The sequence below is a fragment of the Silene latifolia genome, chromosome 10 (assembly GCF_048544455.1).
Source record: "Silene latifolia isolate original U9 population chromosome 10, ASM4854445v1, whole genome shotgun sequence".
Classification (NCBI taxonomy): Eukaryota; Viridiplantae; Streptophyta; class Magnoliopsida; order Caryophyllales; family Caryophyllaceae; genus Silene; species Silene latifolia.
The window spans coordinates 112,675,887-112,694,394 of record NC_133535.1 but is presented as its reverse complement, the minus strand read 5'-3'; the positions used below and the strand labels follow the sequence as shown (position 1 = coordinate 112,694,394).

The 18,508-nt window shown below is 37.0% G+C and overlaps 1 protein-coding gene and 1 non-coding gene across 2 annotated transcripts; both read left to right on the top strand.

Annotated features, from left to right (window-relative positions):
• Nucleotides 1-456: 456 nt before the first annotated feature.
• LOC141605813 (pentatricopeptide repeat-containing protein At1g51965, mitochondrial) lies at nt 457-7,732 on the top strand. Its single transcript, XM_074424715.1, has 3 exons — nt 457-1,455; nt 2,605-4,879; nt 7,704-7,732. The coding sequence occupies exons 1-2, from the start codon at nt 667-669 to the stop codon at nt 3,808-3,810; spliced, it is 1,995 nt and encodes a 664-aa protein (XP_074280816.1). The 5' UTR covers nt 457-666; the 3' UTR covers nt 3,811-4,879; nt 7,704-7,732.
• Nucleotides 7,733-8,043: 311 nt separating this feature from the next.
• TRNAM-CAU (transfer RNA methionine (anticodon CAU)) lies at nt 8,044-8,131 on the top strand. Its single transcript is given in 2 exon segments — nt 8,044-8,081; nt 8,096-8,131. It is a non-coding gene; the product is annotated as a tRNA-Met (tRNA).
• Nucleotides 8,132-18,508: the final 10,377 nt, after the last annotated feature.

The window sequence follows — 18,508 nt, the reverse complement described above, 5'->3', positions numbered from 1 at the left end:
CCAAAGTGTTCAAACTTATGTATGGAAACAAAATAGATTTTCATTTATTAAACTAATTTTCCATTTAAAATAATCTATACATAAAAACTGTATCTCCTATTATTAACTTCGTGACGAAAAAAGAATTTTTTAAAAAACTTTGATATAATTAAAATATTTTCATAAATAACATAATTCATGGAATTATTCAATTCTTTTGATTAATTTTAATAATAGTTATTTTTTATAAAAATTTGTGAGATATAAATTTAAAATTTATAATTAATACACTAAAAATTAAATGGTCTATATTTACCGCGCATTTGCGCGGGATCTACACTAGTTGTATTCAAACAAACATACTCCATTGATCCATTCCCCCTCCCCTCCTTCTCTCCCTTTCCCTTCCCTCATTCCCCCTCCCCTCTCTTTCCCTCCACTTTTGCTATTCAAACACACCCTAAATAACCCTATTTTGAAAAAAAAATTCAATATGTGACCTTTCTTTGTGTATGTGTAGTTAGAGATGGATGTACATGTACTACACAAGAGCGTTTGGGGATGTGCGCAAGGAGGGAGATGAATGGAGAATTTACATGTATTCAAGTCTTGTGAACAAAGTCTCATAGCTGGTAGTAATAAAGTTGAGTGGGAAAATGATGATTAATAGAAGTAAATCTGTTGGGCATGTATAGTTTTCTCACCAAATTTGCACTCCCAAACCCAGCTTCCCAGATGAAACTCTCCCACCCTCTCTCTCACTACTGTCAACTCCGCCACTATGCCACCGCATACACCGCAAAAATAACTTCAACCACCAACCTTGGCTGCCAGCTCTCAGCGGAAGTCTCCTCCCCATCAGTCCCCTCCGACCCACGTGGCTACCCGCTCCCACGGCGCGACCTAATTTGCAAAATTTCCCAAATCTTGACCACTTCCCCAACTCCGCTCCCCTCCCTCCTCGCATTCCTACAAACCCTAAAACCCCAACAATCCTTAACCCTAACCTCCTCCGAATGTTCTCTAATTCTGAAATCACTCTCCAAATCCCCTTCCCTCTCGCTCCAATTTTTCAGATCCTGCCCCTCCCAGTTCCCTGGCTTCCGCCACTGTACATTCTCCTACAACCGTCTCCTGCTCACTCTCTCTTTTAACCACTATAATCACCATTACAATGACATCATCCGTGATCTCGTTGCTCATATGGACAAGACCGGCATTGTCGGTAATGTTAGCACGGTCAACATTTTGATTGGCGCCATGGGTGCTTCGGGTATTGACTGGTGCTTCGAGTTGGCGAAGAAATGGGGATTGCGACCCAACTCGTACACCTACCGCTGCGCTCTGCAGGCGTATTTGAGGGCATATGAGACTGAAAAGGCACTCGAGGTTTATATGCTTATCAGGAGGTGTGGGTCTAAGCTTGATGTCATTGCTTACAATATGCTCCTTGATAATCTTGCTAAGAAAATTAAGGTAACTCTAACTGCCTTCTGTATGCCTTTTGTCTTCTTTTGATGGTTTTTCATTATGGTACTTTGTAATCATCAACCATATATGAATTGTAGTTATTTTGTTAACTGGATAACAGCCGATATAGTTAGAACAGTATCTTTTTGTAATGTATGCCTGATGCTCTGGTAGTTTGGTCCTTCTCTTGAGCGATAGGTTGGGTTGAAGGGGCTGGCGTCACTTGCATTGGAATTCTCTTCTTGCAGCAAAATTGAAAATGTTACAAGCAAAATGCCTTTTTCATTTTAATTTGACCTCTTTATAGGACATTTATTGATATTTTTTGCTCAGGCTTCTCTAAATCACGTCCTATATAATTACCGTTGAGGATAATTACCCGGTTACCCCTCGGAGTTATAAAAATTACTCCCTCCGTCCCGCTCAATTGTTGTCCTTTGGTTTTGGCACAAAGACAAGGAAAGAGGAAGGGGCCAATTATTAAATGACAAGTGGATCAAATTGGGTGTGAATGATCAAATTGTTCATCAAGTTCATTCTTAAAATAGAAAGGACAACAATTGACCTAGATACCCAAAATGGAAAAGGACAACAAATGACCGGGACAGAGGGAGTATCTGGGATCCAAATTGCTAACTCCTAATGGGAGAATGAAAGTTTTCACTTTACACTGGGTGATGAGTAATATAAATGGTCTCAAATGCACTTTGGGAGCCTACTGTCATTGATACTCCTACAATGTCAATAAATTGCTTGGCCCAGATACATGATTGAGGCGTCTTTGAAATTGTGGCCTTTTGCTTGTGTGTAAATGTATAATATAGATAAATATTACTGTTGATGAGTAAATTTGCAAGCTATTATCTCTGTATGGCTTTATAATTCTTCCTGTGTGAAATGCGGATTGTGATTATCCTGCAATGGATAATTATCTAATGTTTTTCTTTTCAAGTTTGTGGTTTTCTTCTTTAATAAGATGGTCAGCTATTAAAAAAATGATGTCCTTTTTTTCTCTTTGTTTGATCAGGCTACTAGTTGTTGACTCGTAGATGCAACTCGTAAGGAATTTTCTATCTATTTTTAATTGAAACTAATCTGTTTTTTTTATCCAGTTCAAACGTAAATTTTAATTTTCTAATGCACGGTTTTCTACAGTTTGATAAGGCCTACATGGTTTTGGGAGACATGAAGAGGAAGTTTTGCGAGCCTGATGAGTTTACTTACACTATCATGATCAGAATGGCGGGCAAGATGCAGAAGCCTGACGAATGCTTGGCATTGTTTCAGGAAATGCTTTCAAAGGGTATATGTCCTAACTTAATGGCATATAATACAATGATTGAGGCACTTGCCAAAAATCGCATTGTCGACAAGTCAATTTTTCTCTTCTCAAAGATGATAGAAAACAATTGTCGGCCAAATGAATTCACCTATAGTGTTATTCTGACTCTTCTTGTTGCGGAAGGACAACTTGGTAGACTAGATGAGGTTATTGACCTATCAAAGAAATTCATAACTAAAGCAATATATGCATTTCTTGTGAAGACGCTCGGAAAACTAGGTCATGCAAGTGAAACCCACCGTCTCTTTTGCAACATGTGGGCATTTCACGAGAAGGGCGACAGGGAAGCGTGCGTGTCTATGTTAGAGAGCTTGTGTAATGGTGGCAAAACAATTGAGGCAATCGACTTACTAAATAAGATTCATGAGAAGGGGATTAGCTGTGATACTATGATGTTCAACATAGTATTATCTGCTCTAGGTAGGTTAAAGCAGATTTCCCATCTATTAGACCTTTATGAAAAGATGATAACTGACGGTCCTTCACCCGATATTTATACTTACAATATTCTTATATCGAGTTTTGGACGGGCTGGAAAAGTTGATGAAGCCATTAAAATCTTTGAGCAGCTTGAAGAGAGCGATTGTAAACCCGATATTGTTTCATACAATGCTTTGATTAATTGTTTGGGAAAGAATGGTGATGTTGATGAAGCTCACATGAGGTTCCAGGAAATGCAGGAGAAGGGTTTCAGTCCTGATGTGGTCACCTACAGTACACTTATTGAGTGCTTTGGGAAATCAGATAAAGTTGAGATGGCTAGTAGATTGTTTGATGATATGGTTGCTCAAGGATGCTGTCCAAATATAGTGACGTACAATATCTTGCTTGATTGCTTCGAGCGAAGTGGCAAAACAGGTGAAGCTGTAGATCTTTATGCTAAATTGAAGCAACAGGGTTTGACTCCTGACTCTATTACTTACTCAATTCTAGAGCGGCTACAAAGTGGTTCTCATCGACCATCTAGGGTTCGTAAACAAAATCCCATCACCGGTTGGATTATTAGTCCCTTAAAGTGATGAAACGCCATGCCAATTTCTTCCGTTGTTGATCCATTATACTCAAATATGTTGTTGGAATAATGGCACTCTTGTGAAGTTCCTGGAAGCTCCAAGACGAAGTTTGGAATGCTATCAATGTCCATCAGACAACAACAAAATTTGATTGTATTCCATGTTGTAAGTGGAATGGGTCGTGAGACTCTTGACTGCAAAGTTAAAACTCTGGATTACTAACTGGATAAGATGCTTATTGGAAAACGTGAGGAATTATGGTCTTTATTCATCTGATTTCTATGATTTGGACACTGCATAATACTGCGATTTTCAGAGGTATCATGGATTTTATAGAGCTAGTTTTCCAGATGCCTGCAAAATGGGGCGGGAAAAATATGCCATTGAGGATATTGGTACTTTGGTAGAAATTCCCTTTTAGACCTTCAGATGAATTAGCAGCAAGGCGAAGGTTCATTGCTGGATTGCAAGTTGTAACCTCTCTTGTTATTTGTAGCTGTCCCATGGTTAGGGTAAAAGTAGATGTCGCTTGGACAAAAAAATAGGCAGTCTTCTATGCTCCTATCGGTAACACGGAATGGTATTGCTTGGGAAGGAAATTTTGTGCCAAAACCCTCTTCAAGCTGAAGCTATCGAGGTGTGGAACATCTTAGCATGGGTGCTTGATAAAACGATGCTTCACTTAGCTGTACTCTCGACTGTTTGCGGCTGATTTTACAGCTCTTGGAAGTGGAGACCGATCACCATAGCATCGAAGGCGTAGCTATTGATATTACCATTTTTATGCTTTATTTCCATTATGTTTCCTCTATTTTTATTCCCTGCTCCTTAAACTGGAAGATGCATAACTTAGCGAAGCAAGTTAAGTTATTTGTAATCTCGAGGGGTTTTTATGGTGCACAAAAAACTTGAGAATTTTGACTGCATTGCGAAAAATTTCCTTGGATCTACTATAGGAAAGAAAATAGGGAGAGAATTATAGGGGGTTAATATTTTGAATACACTTGAGTTTTGTAGGCTAATTCCTTTCTTTGTACTTGCTTTTAATTATTTACAATAATTCTTATATAGAACCGTTTTTTTTTTTTTTTGAAATAAACCCACACGGGTTTAATTAGATATATTATCAGAATCAGCACGAACTACATCAGAAATGTCCAACGGAAAAGACGCCAACCACCTACGAGAACCTAAAGTCCATGGTCTCAGATGAGCTAGCTCATGAGCGACCTTATTAAAACTTCTACGCAACCACTTAAACGAAACAAAGTCAAAAGAATTACATAAAGCATAAATGTCGATATAAATCAAAAAAATACTACTGCGTCCCTTCCGTCTCAGCTGTAGATCATGGATAACATTCGAGCAATCACCTTCCAGTATAACCTTTCGATTATTCCTCCTTCGAGCCTCCTTGAGTCCATACAAAATAGCAGCTGCTTCCGCTTCTTCTGGATCCATCGCCACCGAACCCTGTTCCACGCTACACCACTCAACCTCCCCCCTATCATTTCGACATACAGCACCCAACCCTACTCCCACACCCTCCACAACAGCTGCATCCACATTTACCTTCACCACCCCGCTATCCGGCCTTCTCCACCCGCCACCATCAGCCGCCACCTCCCGGACCCCCACCGCGTCCTCCAAACTCCCCTTCCCCTCCATTTCATCTACCAAATCACCAACCCGTTTGACCACTAAATCCGCCCTCCAATCCCCATCTTCAAAAATTGCTTTATTCCGCCTCTCCCAAATAGCCCAGCACCCAGTCATGAAAACCAATTGCTCCCGTATCTCCAGCTCCTTCAAAGCAACCTCCACCCAATCCCGAACCCTAGCAAATCCTAAGCAAGACGGCACCTCCACCTCCAGCCCCTCCCACACGCCACCAACCCATCCACACCCACGAACCACATGTAAACATGACTCCAAACAATCCCCACACCGAACACACTCGCCCCCAATCGAACCCATCCGCGCCGAAATATTACCTCTAGTAGCAATAGCCTCATTACACAGCTGCCACATGAACACTTTTATCCTCGGCAAAACAGGTGACTTCCAAATTTTATTCCACAACCAGCTATCAGAAAGAAAATTCGACGGTCCCTCCACATCCCCATCTTGCTTAACCAAAAGTCTATAAGCCGAACGAACAGTATATACTCCATCTCTTTCCCCACTCCAAAACCACTCATCCCGAACCAGCTGCTCACCAACACGCATCCTAAGAACCCTCTCGCTCTCAAACGGGAGAAACAAAGATTCAACCAACTCAATATTCCACCCCCTCCCCCCTTCCTCCATAAGATCCGCCACACGTAACCCCGGATCAGCCTCTCCCCTAGGCGAAATAATCATCCCCGAACCAGTTCCCCCAACCCACGGGTCCCGCCACACCACCGTGGAGAGCCCATCTCCCACCCTACGCCGTAAACCCACTGACAGCACGGACCTTGCTTCCCAAATACTCCTCCAAGAATAACTCGGATTGGTGCCCAAACCTGCCTCCAGAAAAGAAGTGGAAGGAAAATATTTACCTTTCAATAGCCGTGACATCAAACTATCCTCATCAGTAAGTAGCCTCCATGCCTGCTTACCCAGCAAAGCACTATTAAACTTGACAAAATCTCGAAACCCAAGCCCCCCTCGACATTTAGGTAAACATAGTTTCCGCCAGGCGACCCAAGGTATCTTCCTCCTCCCATTCTCCGTACCCCACCAAAACCTCGAAACAAGAGACCTCAACTCGTCACAGAAATTAGACGGAATTCGAAAAACACTCATCGCATAAGTTGGTATAGCTTGGGCCACTGCCTTTATAAGCACCTCCTTACCCGCTTTACTGAGTAACGAACCCTTCCATCCCTGCAACTTCTTACTCAACTTGTCCCGAATCAAATCCGTAAGACCCTTCTTAGACCTCCCCAATACAGTCGGCAAGCCCAAGTATTTTTCCTGAAACGCTACCTGCCTCACTCCAAATACACCCCCTATCTGCTGCCTCCTCGCCAAACTGGTCCCACGACTAAAAGAAACCGTGGTCTTCGGTAAACTCACTAACTGCCCCGAAGCCTGCTCATAGCGATCAAGAATACGCTTAACCTCCCTAGCCTCACTCTCCCTAGCCTTCACAAAAATTATACTATCATCAGCAAAGAATAAATGCGACACACTCGGGGCCTGAGGAGCAACCCTAATACCATGAATCGACCCCCTCTCTGCTGCTCTTTTCAACATACCAGACAACACTTCCGCACATAAAAGAAACAGATATGGCGATAACGGATCCCCTTGTCGTAACCCCCTACCCGGCAAAAAGGTATCAGACCGACGCCCATTAACAAGCACCGAATATCGCACCGACCTAACACACCTCATAACCGTATTAACCCACCGCCCATGAAATCCCATTCGCCATAAAACAGCCTCTAAAAAATCCCACTCAACCCGATCATAAGCCTTCGCCATATCAAGTTTCAACGCCAAATGACCCCCACTACTCCTTGTATTCTTCATATGATGAAACAATTCAAAAGCAACCAGAATATTATCACTAATCAGCCTACCGGGTGTAAAAGCTCCCTGGTTCTCCGACACAACATCACTCAAAAACCTCTTCACTCTATTAGCTAGCACCTTCGAAACCAATTTGTAAATCACATTGCACAAACTAATTGGTCTAAAATCAGCCAGCTTATCAGGCGCCTTCTTCTTTGGTATTAAAACAATATTAGTATCATTCAGGCCGACTGGAATAGGGGCCCCATTAAGAATGTTCAGCACTAACCTTATCACCGCAGGCCCAACAATATGCCAGTATGTCTGATAGAAAAGGCCGTTCATACCGTCTGGTCCCGGCGCCTTCAACGGATGCATCTGATTCAACGCTATAGAACCGTTTTACATAACCATTATTGTAAAACTAAGTGATTATTTACCTAAAAGTCCCACTAAAATAACTTCCACCAATTGTCACTTTCTATAGTAAGAGCATTAAAGTATTTCGTTATATAATTTTACAATATAATAATGTAAAACTCTTTTACAAGAGACTTACCGAACTATTTATAAATAGATGCAGTTTTATCACTTTGTATGATCTAACATACGGAGTAATTTTTGTCTCCTTGGATGAAGTATGACAATGCATTCCGATGAACCCAATAAAACAAATCGAGAATGACATACGTTTTCGGGGAAATTAAAATACTAATTGCCAAAAGTTCAACAAAGGGGGTGGTGGCGCAGTTGGCTAGCGCGTAGGTCTCATAGCTAATGTTGAGTGATCCTGAGGTCGAGAGTTCGAGCCTCTCTCACCCCATTTTTATTTTTTTGATTCTACAAATTTTTGGATTAATTAAATAAAAGTGTTTTTTTTGTCAAATAACACTTGATAAAAATGTATTTTGTGAGATATCACCTTTGATATTATATTTATTGCGTACTATCAAAATTTTACCCTATAATCTATAAAATACTGGTGGTGCGTAGTATGTGGCTATTGACAAACACAATATACATCAATACATGTATAATTTCTTGTCATTCACAAATACAGTGTAGTTTCTTTATAACGTGTTACATAAATATACAATAGTGCATCTATTCTTAGCGTGTCCCATGCATCCTCGGTCGTCGCTATAGTCATTAGTCTCCGATTTTCTCTTACATCCCCATCAATAATATGAGTAATCGTAATATTACCTCGCAATTAATTCAGTGATTACATATGAAATTAAAGTATTATATTAATTATTAAGGTTTGTCTATATTAACTAGTTTTGTTTCTCGTGACAGTTATTTAATTGAAGTGTTCCTGCACTTTTTTTTTATGTTGTAGGAAAATAAGGACTAACCTTTATGTGGAACTGATCGGATCATTATGCTCGCTAACTGCCCACTATCGTATATCGTACCTCTGGCAATTATTAGAGTCCCGGAATATGTTCATAGTTCACACCATAAATCCCAAATCCCATAACGATGGTGGACTCGAAAAGAGCATACTAGTATACTAGTATATATGTGACCGTGTTATGGAATTCAGTTGAAAAGAGAGAGTAAAAGATTAAGTCATTCTCCAAATTTTTCTGGATAACACGATAAAACTTTGAATTGGGTATAATACAATCAAACCTAGAATATGGTCAAACATAAAATTATAATTTGAATATATAAGTTGAACTATCAACTCTAAAAAATAACATTTGGCTTGATTCATTTTCAATTTATGCGTCGCAAAGTATCGTGAGAATATGTATTTTTTTAAATTTGACTCAGTTTAAAAATCTTCTATTTATATAGTTTTCTTTCTTTTAATACCATTATATTAATTTATTTCGGATTAGTCACAAAAATAGTGTGTTAATCGCCAAATTTACAACTATTAATATAAATTAAATGATGGCGTGAATTAAACCAATATCAAATATGTGAAATTAATTTTGACGTATAAACTTATATTAGCAAAATCGACAATTTCTCAAATTCTGACATAAATTAAATCGGTAAAATTTAATAATATAAGGACTGATCATACTCCATATGAAATAAAATTATAAGTTGCCATTATTAGCTTTGAAGCAAATGTTTTTCGTTAAAATAATTTGAACATATTTATAAACTTCACTAAATACACATCTATTACATTACTCACTTCTTTTGCTAAAAAGTAAGGTAAATTATACCATGCACCTAGGAGTATAGTGCATGGTACTCTCTTTCTTTAATTTGTTCTTATAAAGAATAAATCTTAAATATAATAAATTAGAAAAAAAAAAAATTATTATTCACAATTTTTATTTCTGTACAAATATAGATCATATTTGATATATTTTATTATTTATTTTATTTTCCCTCACATATTTACATCACGTAATTGACATATTCATATCATATCATATAATTATTTTTATTCCTTTATTTGTATTATGCGGTTTTGATATGGAATAAAACGTTCATGATTATTGTTCAATATATTTGAACAAATAAAGTCATATTCACTAAACTATAAATGCCATATTCACTAAACTGAAAGTGAATATAAATAGAACCATAGGATGAATATCACACTACATAATACGTATTTATCAAACTACAATATCATATTCACTAAACTGAAAGTGACTATGATCGTGTCATATTGTGAATATCGCAATATAAAGCGCACATACTCATTAAACAACAATGTCATATTCACTAAACTTAAAATGAATATAATAGTGTCATATTGTGAATGTAACACTACGTAACACTTAAACTGAATATGACAGTGGTAACTTTCTTTAAAGTGAAAGTTAATTTTTTGTTTTAAAATAAATTAAAAATAAAAATAAAAAAGAGGAAGTTTAGGATGAATGGGAAGTGGGGGAGTTGGAGGGAGTATGGAGTATCCTACACATGGGTGTAGGATATAAGAATTGGTATTTACCATATGACATTATTATATTCACTTTGAATTTAGTGAAATACGGTGTTTAATTTAAGGAAAAATTACAAATAACCACGACGTATTTACGTATTTTTACAAATTACCACCACGTATTTGCATTTTTACAAATAACACCCAACCTTTCATGTATACTCCCCAATCACCACCGTATATTTTTCCCGAGACTCGATTTTCTTATTTTCCGACTCGTTAAATAACTATTTATGTGAAATACCATGATTACTCTTATCGATTACTCCCACACCAAACTAAATAAATTCATCAGAATACAACACTTGATTATTCATAACACGCATCCAAGGACTCTTAAAACCCCGACACAATTCCAGCATTTCCCTTAAAAAATTGAAACAATTTTCAGCATATATTCATCCTCCTAAGATAGACAATTGAATTAATACAAAAATATCGAATCTAACTTGAAATCCCGTCTGATAGAACAGACAAACATCATCATCATTATAAAAAAGAAAAAGAAAAAGAGAGGGGCGTAAACAGTTTCAACAACAACTGAAAAAGAAGCAGCAGCTTAGGAGTGAAATCCCATTTGTTGGATTTGAATTTAGAAAATCCAGAAAAGGTGGAAATTTTGGAACGATAATTAGGATCAAAATGAGAGGTTTTTCTTTTATGAACAGACATTCTTGTAATTGTAATTGTGGGTAACCCATATACTCCTATTAATAAGCTGGGAAATGAAGGGATTTGTATTAAACAGCAAGAATGGTAGATAAAATGATTCCGTTCCATTAAATTTGGGGATTTAGGAATTAATTGGGGAAAGAAGGGATTTGCGGATTATATGAAAGAGGGATATGTTGTGTGGGAGCAATCGATAAGGGTAATCTGGGTATTTCACATAAATAGTTACTTAACGAGTCAGAAAAATAAGAAAAATGAGTCTCGGAAAAAATATACAGTGGTGATTGGGGAAGTATACATGAAAGGTTGGGTGTTATTTGTAAAAATGCAAATACGTGGTGGTAATTTGTAAAAATACGTAAATATGTGGTGGTTATTTGTATTTTTTCCCTAGTTTAATGATTAAGAACTATAATTTGATAAATTCGAGAACAAATAGATGAAAAATATGAATTTGATAGCATTTTAAATTTAATAAATTTAGTAGTTTGGAAAAGAAGAAGAAACACATGTAGTGAGTAGTTAATTTTTGTTCTTATTGAAAGTGAATATAATAGTGTCATATGGTGAATACCACATAATATATATACTCCTTTTGACCCAGATCAAAGGTAACATTGGCGAAAATGGAGAATTTAAAAAAAGTTGGAAAAATAGGGGTAAAGAGGGAAAAATAGGTGGGTCATGTAATTGTGGGGTTGATAGGTGGGTCATGTAATGAGATTTTGTGTAAATATCGAGTGAGCATAACGACAACTTGGCTATAATTAATTGTGACACCCTTATCTAGCCTTAATTAATTACGTAAATTCTACAGAAAAACTGGTAGGATATGTTTGTAATTGGTTCAACTAGCCAAAAACCTGTAATTTCAAACTTTTATTTTCTAAACCAATCACAACATATCCTACCAGTTTTTCTGTAGAATTTACGTAATTAATTAAGGCTAGATAAGGGTGTCACAGTTGGTATCAGAGCTTATTTGCTCCCGACGCACGTTTGTGCACCCCACTTAAAATCATTTGGCCTTTAAATAATAAACTTGAGAGATGGGTAGGATGGGTAGATTTAGGATTTTATGTGGTAGTCTGTTTGTGATTGCTAATTGTTAGGTACTAATTGATTTTCTCTTTTGTAAGATGGCTCTCCAATAGATGTAGATAATGCAATCTTACCTTAGTCTTCCAATCTCGTTGTTTATTCGTCTTTCAAATTCCTCTTCTCTCGCCTTGGTAACTACCTTTCAATTCTTTCTCCCGATTCTTTTTAGGTTCGTTTTCTTCTTATAATAAAGTCCATGTGGACACCTTCCTTTTATTCCGCAGGATAGTTCCCTTGTTCAAGAGAACCCGGTTTTGAGAGAATGTATCATTGGAGGGCGTGAAGGAGTTGAGAAATTGATTGTTTAAGGTTTGAGTTGTATAGGAGAATATAACTTGGGATCCTTTGGTTAATCTTGTTAGTTGTGCTTAATGTGAGAGTTTAGGGAGTTGAGATATACTTTGGGATTTATGTCTTTTGAGAGCTTGTTTGTTATAGGTGATTGAGCGTGGGTACTACCTTAGCACATAAGTTGAAATGAACCTAAGCGACTTCATTTGAGAGTCTCGATGTTTCTTATGGAGAATTAAAGGAATGATAGTTAGCCCCAAACTTGGTAGGCCATGAAAGGAATACATTAGGACATGGACGTTGCTTAATGGATTGGTATCATACTTTGGAAATAGTTAGTTTGTTAAACCTTTTGAGTTGACCAAATCTAGTATAGAGTAGCCCTTATTGACCTTATTAATCATATCTGAATTTGGGAATTTGGTGGAAAGTTGTTCGATGTAGTTCGTGAGTTCAAAGATGCGATTCTAATTTATGGTATCGGAGACTAGAAGTACAAAGTGGTGAGATGATAGTGTAAACAAGCCATGGTACTTGTGGATGACATAGCAAGTGAAGTTCGATGACGAGAATTGTAAAGGAGATACCTTGGGACTTGAATAGTAACAAATGAATTTGTGTGGTGAATTGATTTTGGCTCTTAGAACCAATTGAGTCGAGGAATACCTACCATTGTGGAGTCCTTGTTAGTCCTATAATTTGGTAGACTTTTGGGGCTTTGTTGAGCACCTTAGTGAGGTAACCTTATCATATCGATCATAAGCTTGGATGAGTGTTTGGTAAGCGGTAACCCTTTCTTTGTGCCGCTTCTATTCTCCTTTCCTTCTCTTTAGCATTTATTGAACCCTGTTTTTATGCCGAAGTTTACGTATCTTCTTCTTGCCCGAAATATCTTCTTAACTCGAGTACCTCTTCTTTCTGGCAACCGTTATTTTTACTGTCCGACTCCTTAGTTTCCTAACTTGTCATGCTCATGCATCCTTCGAAAAATTTTTTTACCGTTCCTCTATTCCGTTATAACTCCTTATCTACTTAGTATAGTTGGTACCTTGTTGACCATGTTTACAGAGTTAGTGGGATATGATTTGAGGATTTTTGTATTTTGATTTTGTCGGGAATTAGTGTAGGAGTTTGTGTCTGTATTTGACCCTGCGATATGAGAGCTAGATTTTTGATGGAATTCTTATGATGGCAATGATGTAGTCTCCTTGCGAGTTAAGGTTCGCGTGTTTTGGTGGTATAAGACCCACTTTGGTTTCAATTTGATGATGAGACTGATGGGATTAGTTTACCTGGGTGGAGTATTTCTATGGTTATTTTGGATTTGTTTTGGGCATCGTCGTTCGGAGATTGTCGTTTGTCATTTGATCCTTACTTTACGGAATTGGGGATTGATAGTTAAGTCTGTGGATTGTTATTGTAAATTTGGACCTTATATTTAATCCTTTGAGGAATCTTTCTATTGGAATTGGAATATTGTTGGGAAGTAGGATAGTGAACCTTGAGTAAACCGATCAGATGATTTGTGTGATGAACCCATTTATCTTATAGTTAGTGCTAATTATGGATTAGATAGTGCAACTTGTTGCTTGTGGGTTGGTTTCAAGCATGAATGCGTTTGAGAATATTGAATCTTGGTAAGGGTATAATATTGTTACTAGTTTCGACTTTGGATTTTGCGTTTGTTTGATGGAGAATACTGGTGGAAACATTTTGATTGGGAAACTGTTAAGTTATAATTGTAGAGGATAGGATTGTCTTAAGGATTAGCTTATGAGTAGACTTGTCGAGGAGTGGTTCAGAGGGCTCTTTGGATTAGTGTGGCCTTTGGTTGTTGCCCTATTGATGTTCGGAGGACCTAGTAGGATGACTCTGTGGTTGGATAATTGAGTGAACCTTTCTCGATGTACCGATCTTCCTAATTCCGATCTCCGACAATTGTCATTCTTGCTTGTTCCGTTGTGCTCGCCTTTATGGAACTCATTTGACCTCTTGAGTAAAGCGTCTTGTTCGTTGACATCTTTATTGACTTCATCCAAAAATTCCACCTGTAAAAGTTCAATTCCTTCTTGTCTGTTGGGTGTGAGTTCCCTATCGCGACTTGCACTTCTCATTCCCGAGTTGTTTTCCATCTTGCATAGATTCTATATAGTTTGAGTAAACTTTTGGTTCATTTACTTGGAGTAAATTTACAAATTGACCTTTTTCTATAACATTTGAACATGATTTCTCACTCTCTTTCAACCCTAGTGTTCGATTGGATATCTAAGCTATTTCTCGTTTTGTGTAATGATTCCTTTTCTTACTCTTTTCCCGAGTTACTAAGCCTTATTTAATCATAATTAGTAAAGATATTGTTCTTATTATAGAGTTTTAAACTAAAAGTTTGAAAATGCTTTTATGATTTTCAATGGTTTTAACATTAGTGAATGTTAAATCTCGTTGTTGGAGACGTCCCAATAATGGGTTTTCTCATTTATTGGTGTAGAAATATTTTTATATCTTGATATGAATATGGATGTTCTTGTCTGATCAACAAGAGTATCACCGTTTCATTGAAAAGATACCTATATTTTCTTATTGCTATAATTTCTCCTTCTAAGTTTCGAGGGCGAAACTTTTTAAAAGGAGGGGTGATTGTAACGCCCGTAATTTGGATCGTTAATATATTTGAAAATAATTTATTAATCAAATAAAAGTTGATATTTAAGTATTTAAAGTAAAAATAATTCAAAGAAATATAATTTTATTATATTTTGAAGAAAAGTATTTATTTTGATAGTTTCGAGATGTTTAAAAATAGTTTAAACCGTGTAAAGCTTTTTATTTCGAAATAAGGGCGTATCGGAGGGAAAATGACAATTCTTATGAACGTTGGGTAAACGAATTTGGAAATGGGTCGTATGAATACTCAATTTTCTTGTAATCTCGTGTTTAAAAACTTTGGTCTTGTCGGAATTTGCATTTGACTTACGGTTTTAATTATTATTGAAACGAGTCAAAACCGACTCGAAAAATCCCGACTCAAACCCGACTCCCTCCTTTCCTTTCTCCCTTTCCCGCGGACCAAAACCCCTTCCCCTTTTCTTTTTTTTTTCTGATTTCCTTTGTCATCTTCATCTTCAACCTTCTATGTATACAAAACCACCATTTTTCTTCTTTTCAAGCTAAAATCACCATAATTTCTTCATTTCTTATCGGATTTTCACGAAATTTACCTTTCCGGAATCCCCTCGTCGAGATCTACAACCTGGTATAATTTAATTTCAGTTTTCTTGAAGTTGTTTTAAGACAAATTTTCGGAAATTTCGGTGTTCATGCTTATTTATTGTGTTTTTATTGTTTATTTAGGTGAAGAATTGGAAGACGAGTTTGGGGACTCGTATATTGTCGAGGATAGCGGCTAGTTGTTGTTAGGGTTTGGGTTTTGAGGTGCTAATTGCTCATTTTCTAGCTTAAGGTAACATATTTCGAGTTACTCGACGAAAGATCGTCACATGCTTTATTGTTTTTGGATGTTTTGTGATTTTTGTTTGAGTAATAATTTTCACATGATTAAATTTGATGCATGCATGTTTAATCCATGTATTTTTGTTAGTTTTAGCTAACAAAGTTGAATTGGGAACGATTAATTAGTGTTTAGACGGTCTTTTATTGAACAAAAATGGAAAAAAGAGAGGTGTAGGGGGGCGGCAGCGGGCCCGGCAGCAGCCCGGCAGGCCCACGGCTGGCCCGGGTCGGTCCGTTGCTTGTTTCGCGATTTTTCGTACAATATTGGTCATTTCGGGTTAATTAATGTTAAAGTTGTATAGGTCACATATGAGTACACTTTTAAATTGAATCATACTAGTAGTAGAAATTATTCTTATATTGATAATTATCACATGTTAGGATAGTTTATAAGTTGAAATTGTAATGATTAGGCTCAAGGTAAATTTTATAGCAATAATTGCCATGTTTTGATGATTGTCCGAAAATCGAGCCTTAGTCCCTTTGATCGATGTGATGTCGATTAATTGAGTGATTGGTCACCATTTAATTTAACCTGCACTGTCGCAGGGCTGGGGTTGCGGGTAAAAATTCGGTTGAATGAATTAGATAATCGGCCTTTTTCTTGCTTTAGGCCATTTATTATATCTCTATTTCACATGTGTAGTTAGTTGAATTTAAGTAGCTTCTTATATTGTAGAAACGGCCCTAGATTCCCTGAAGCCTTTAATATGGTTAATATTGTTAGAATTGAAAATTGGTATTTAATACTTATTGAGGATAATGTTGGATTTGTATGCTGAATAGACATTTATATAGCCTTTCACATGATAGAATGTTAGAATTTATGTTGGTAAGTAGGACTCGTTGCCCTCTTATGGTTAAGTAGGTGTCTTACTTGACTTGTGTGGTGAGTCTTGTGTGGTGTGGGCTAAAGTATTCAAGCTGGGACTAGCTGGGACTAGGTCCTAGGTGAGTATTTCGGCCTTCATCATAGATAGGTCTTTATAGTCTTTGACGAGTATATGTTCACTGCTTGATAGCCTCTGTGTTCCTGACTAGTGGATTTATATCCAAGTTGGGGCATGACCTCAGTTACTTATTTTGATAGTAAGTGGTCAGCTTAAGTACTAGTCAACCCTTTGGTGGACTCCTTAGGGTACTCACTTTGTTTTAGAAAAATTGTGGGTCTTGGGTGCGGTGGTGTGTATCCGCATGTCTAGGTCTGCGCAGATTTTAGGCTAGGGTTGTGTTGTCTCTTGGCCATGTTTTATTAATATTAACCGCTGAGCCAAGATACTGGTTCGATTACCTTCCTTACCTCGTGGTATAGACTCGAGTTACAGAGTGACTATTGACCGTGCTAAGAAGTTATGCCTGTCTTTGATATATTGCCCTTTCTTGTATGGTGATTTTATGAACTGTAATAGGTGAGATGTAAGCCGGTTCTGATTGATAAAGTTTGGATTACTATTTGAATTATATGATTCACATGATAGTTTAGTTTGGTCAGTTTAGGGGTCATAGGTTAGATTTACATGATAATTACATTGTTTATCATATTGTTTACATGTTTTACTACATGTTACATTAATTTTGACGATTCGTGGCTGGGAGGACTCGAAGTTACTCCCCACTGAATTGTGGCTTTCGTGTTTGTATAAAATGCGATTGTGGGTTGTTGATGCTTGTTGGGGTCACAGACGAGCTAGTGAGCAAGGAACCTTGGACCTAGTTTTGGCTATTCTATTAGTAAACCTTTTACCCTTTTGGTTTTGTATATAATTTGAAGGGACATATGTCTCCTTTTTCTATTTTTGGTTTGTATTATTCTATTTTCTTATTTAGCTATGGCATGTAAAGTAGTTCGTTAGCATTGCAGGTTTTGGCACCCGCCTCTTGGGAATGTTGGAAATGTTGTGATTGGTTTAGAAAATAAAAGTTTGAAATTACAGGTTTTTGGCTAGTTGAACCAATTACAAACATATCCTACCAGTTTTTCTGTAGAATTTACGTAATTAATTAAGGCTAGATAAGGGTGTCACATTAATACTCATATATAACTATAAATAAGATCGTGATTTTAGTAGTAATATGTTAGGGCTGAAATGGTAAAGTTGTGAGCCTCTCCCCTAGACTACTTGTGTTCAAGCCTCACAATAAGCATTTTATATTTTTATTTATTTATGGGGCTGATGGCAGTGGCGTATCTAGGATTTAGTTATGAGGGATGCAAAATTTCAACCTACCGATATCAAGTTAGTAGTCGATTTTAGATTAACAACATGATTTGAGTTCATAAAAAAAAACATTTAAGTTAAAAGTTGAAGAATATAAAACTTAAATAACTACTCCTAATCTAAAGGCTTGAACTAAGAAATTCACAAAAAAAAAAGCCTTGGAGAAGTAAATATACATGATAATTAATATGGAATTTCATTATAATTATGGTAACTGGCATAATATTTGTTGACAAATATGGAAATTGCTAAAGTAAAAAAAAAGCCTAATTAGGACTCAAACACATGACCAATTAATTACAAAGCAAAAGTCTTACCGCTTAACCACCTGACATTCATTCAATTTATGCTGCACCAAATTTTATTTATTATTAAACTTTCAGGGGATGCAGTTGCAGCCATTGCACCCCCTTTGGGGACGCCAATGGCTGGTGGGTAGTTTTGTTTTGATGATTTCCTTGCAATTGAGGTTTTGTTTTATTAC

Excerpts from the sequence above, each read along its gene's own strand:
- LOC141605813 (XM_074424715.1), top strand. The coding sequence starts at position 667 with ATGTATAGTTTTCTCACCAAATTTGCACTCCCAAACCCAGCTTCCCAG. Across the intron at positions 1,456-2,604 it reads ATCTTGCTAAGAAAATTAAG|TTTGATAAGGCCTACATGGT; the intron begins GTAACTCTAACT and ends GGTTTTCTACAG.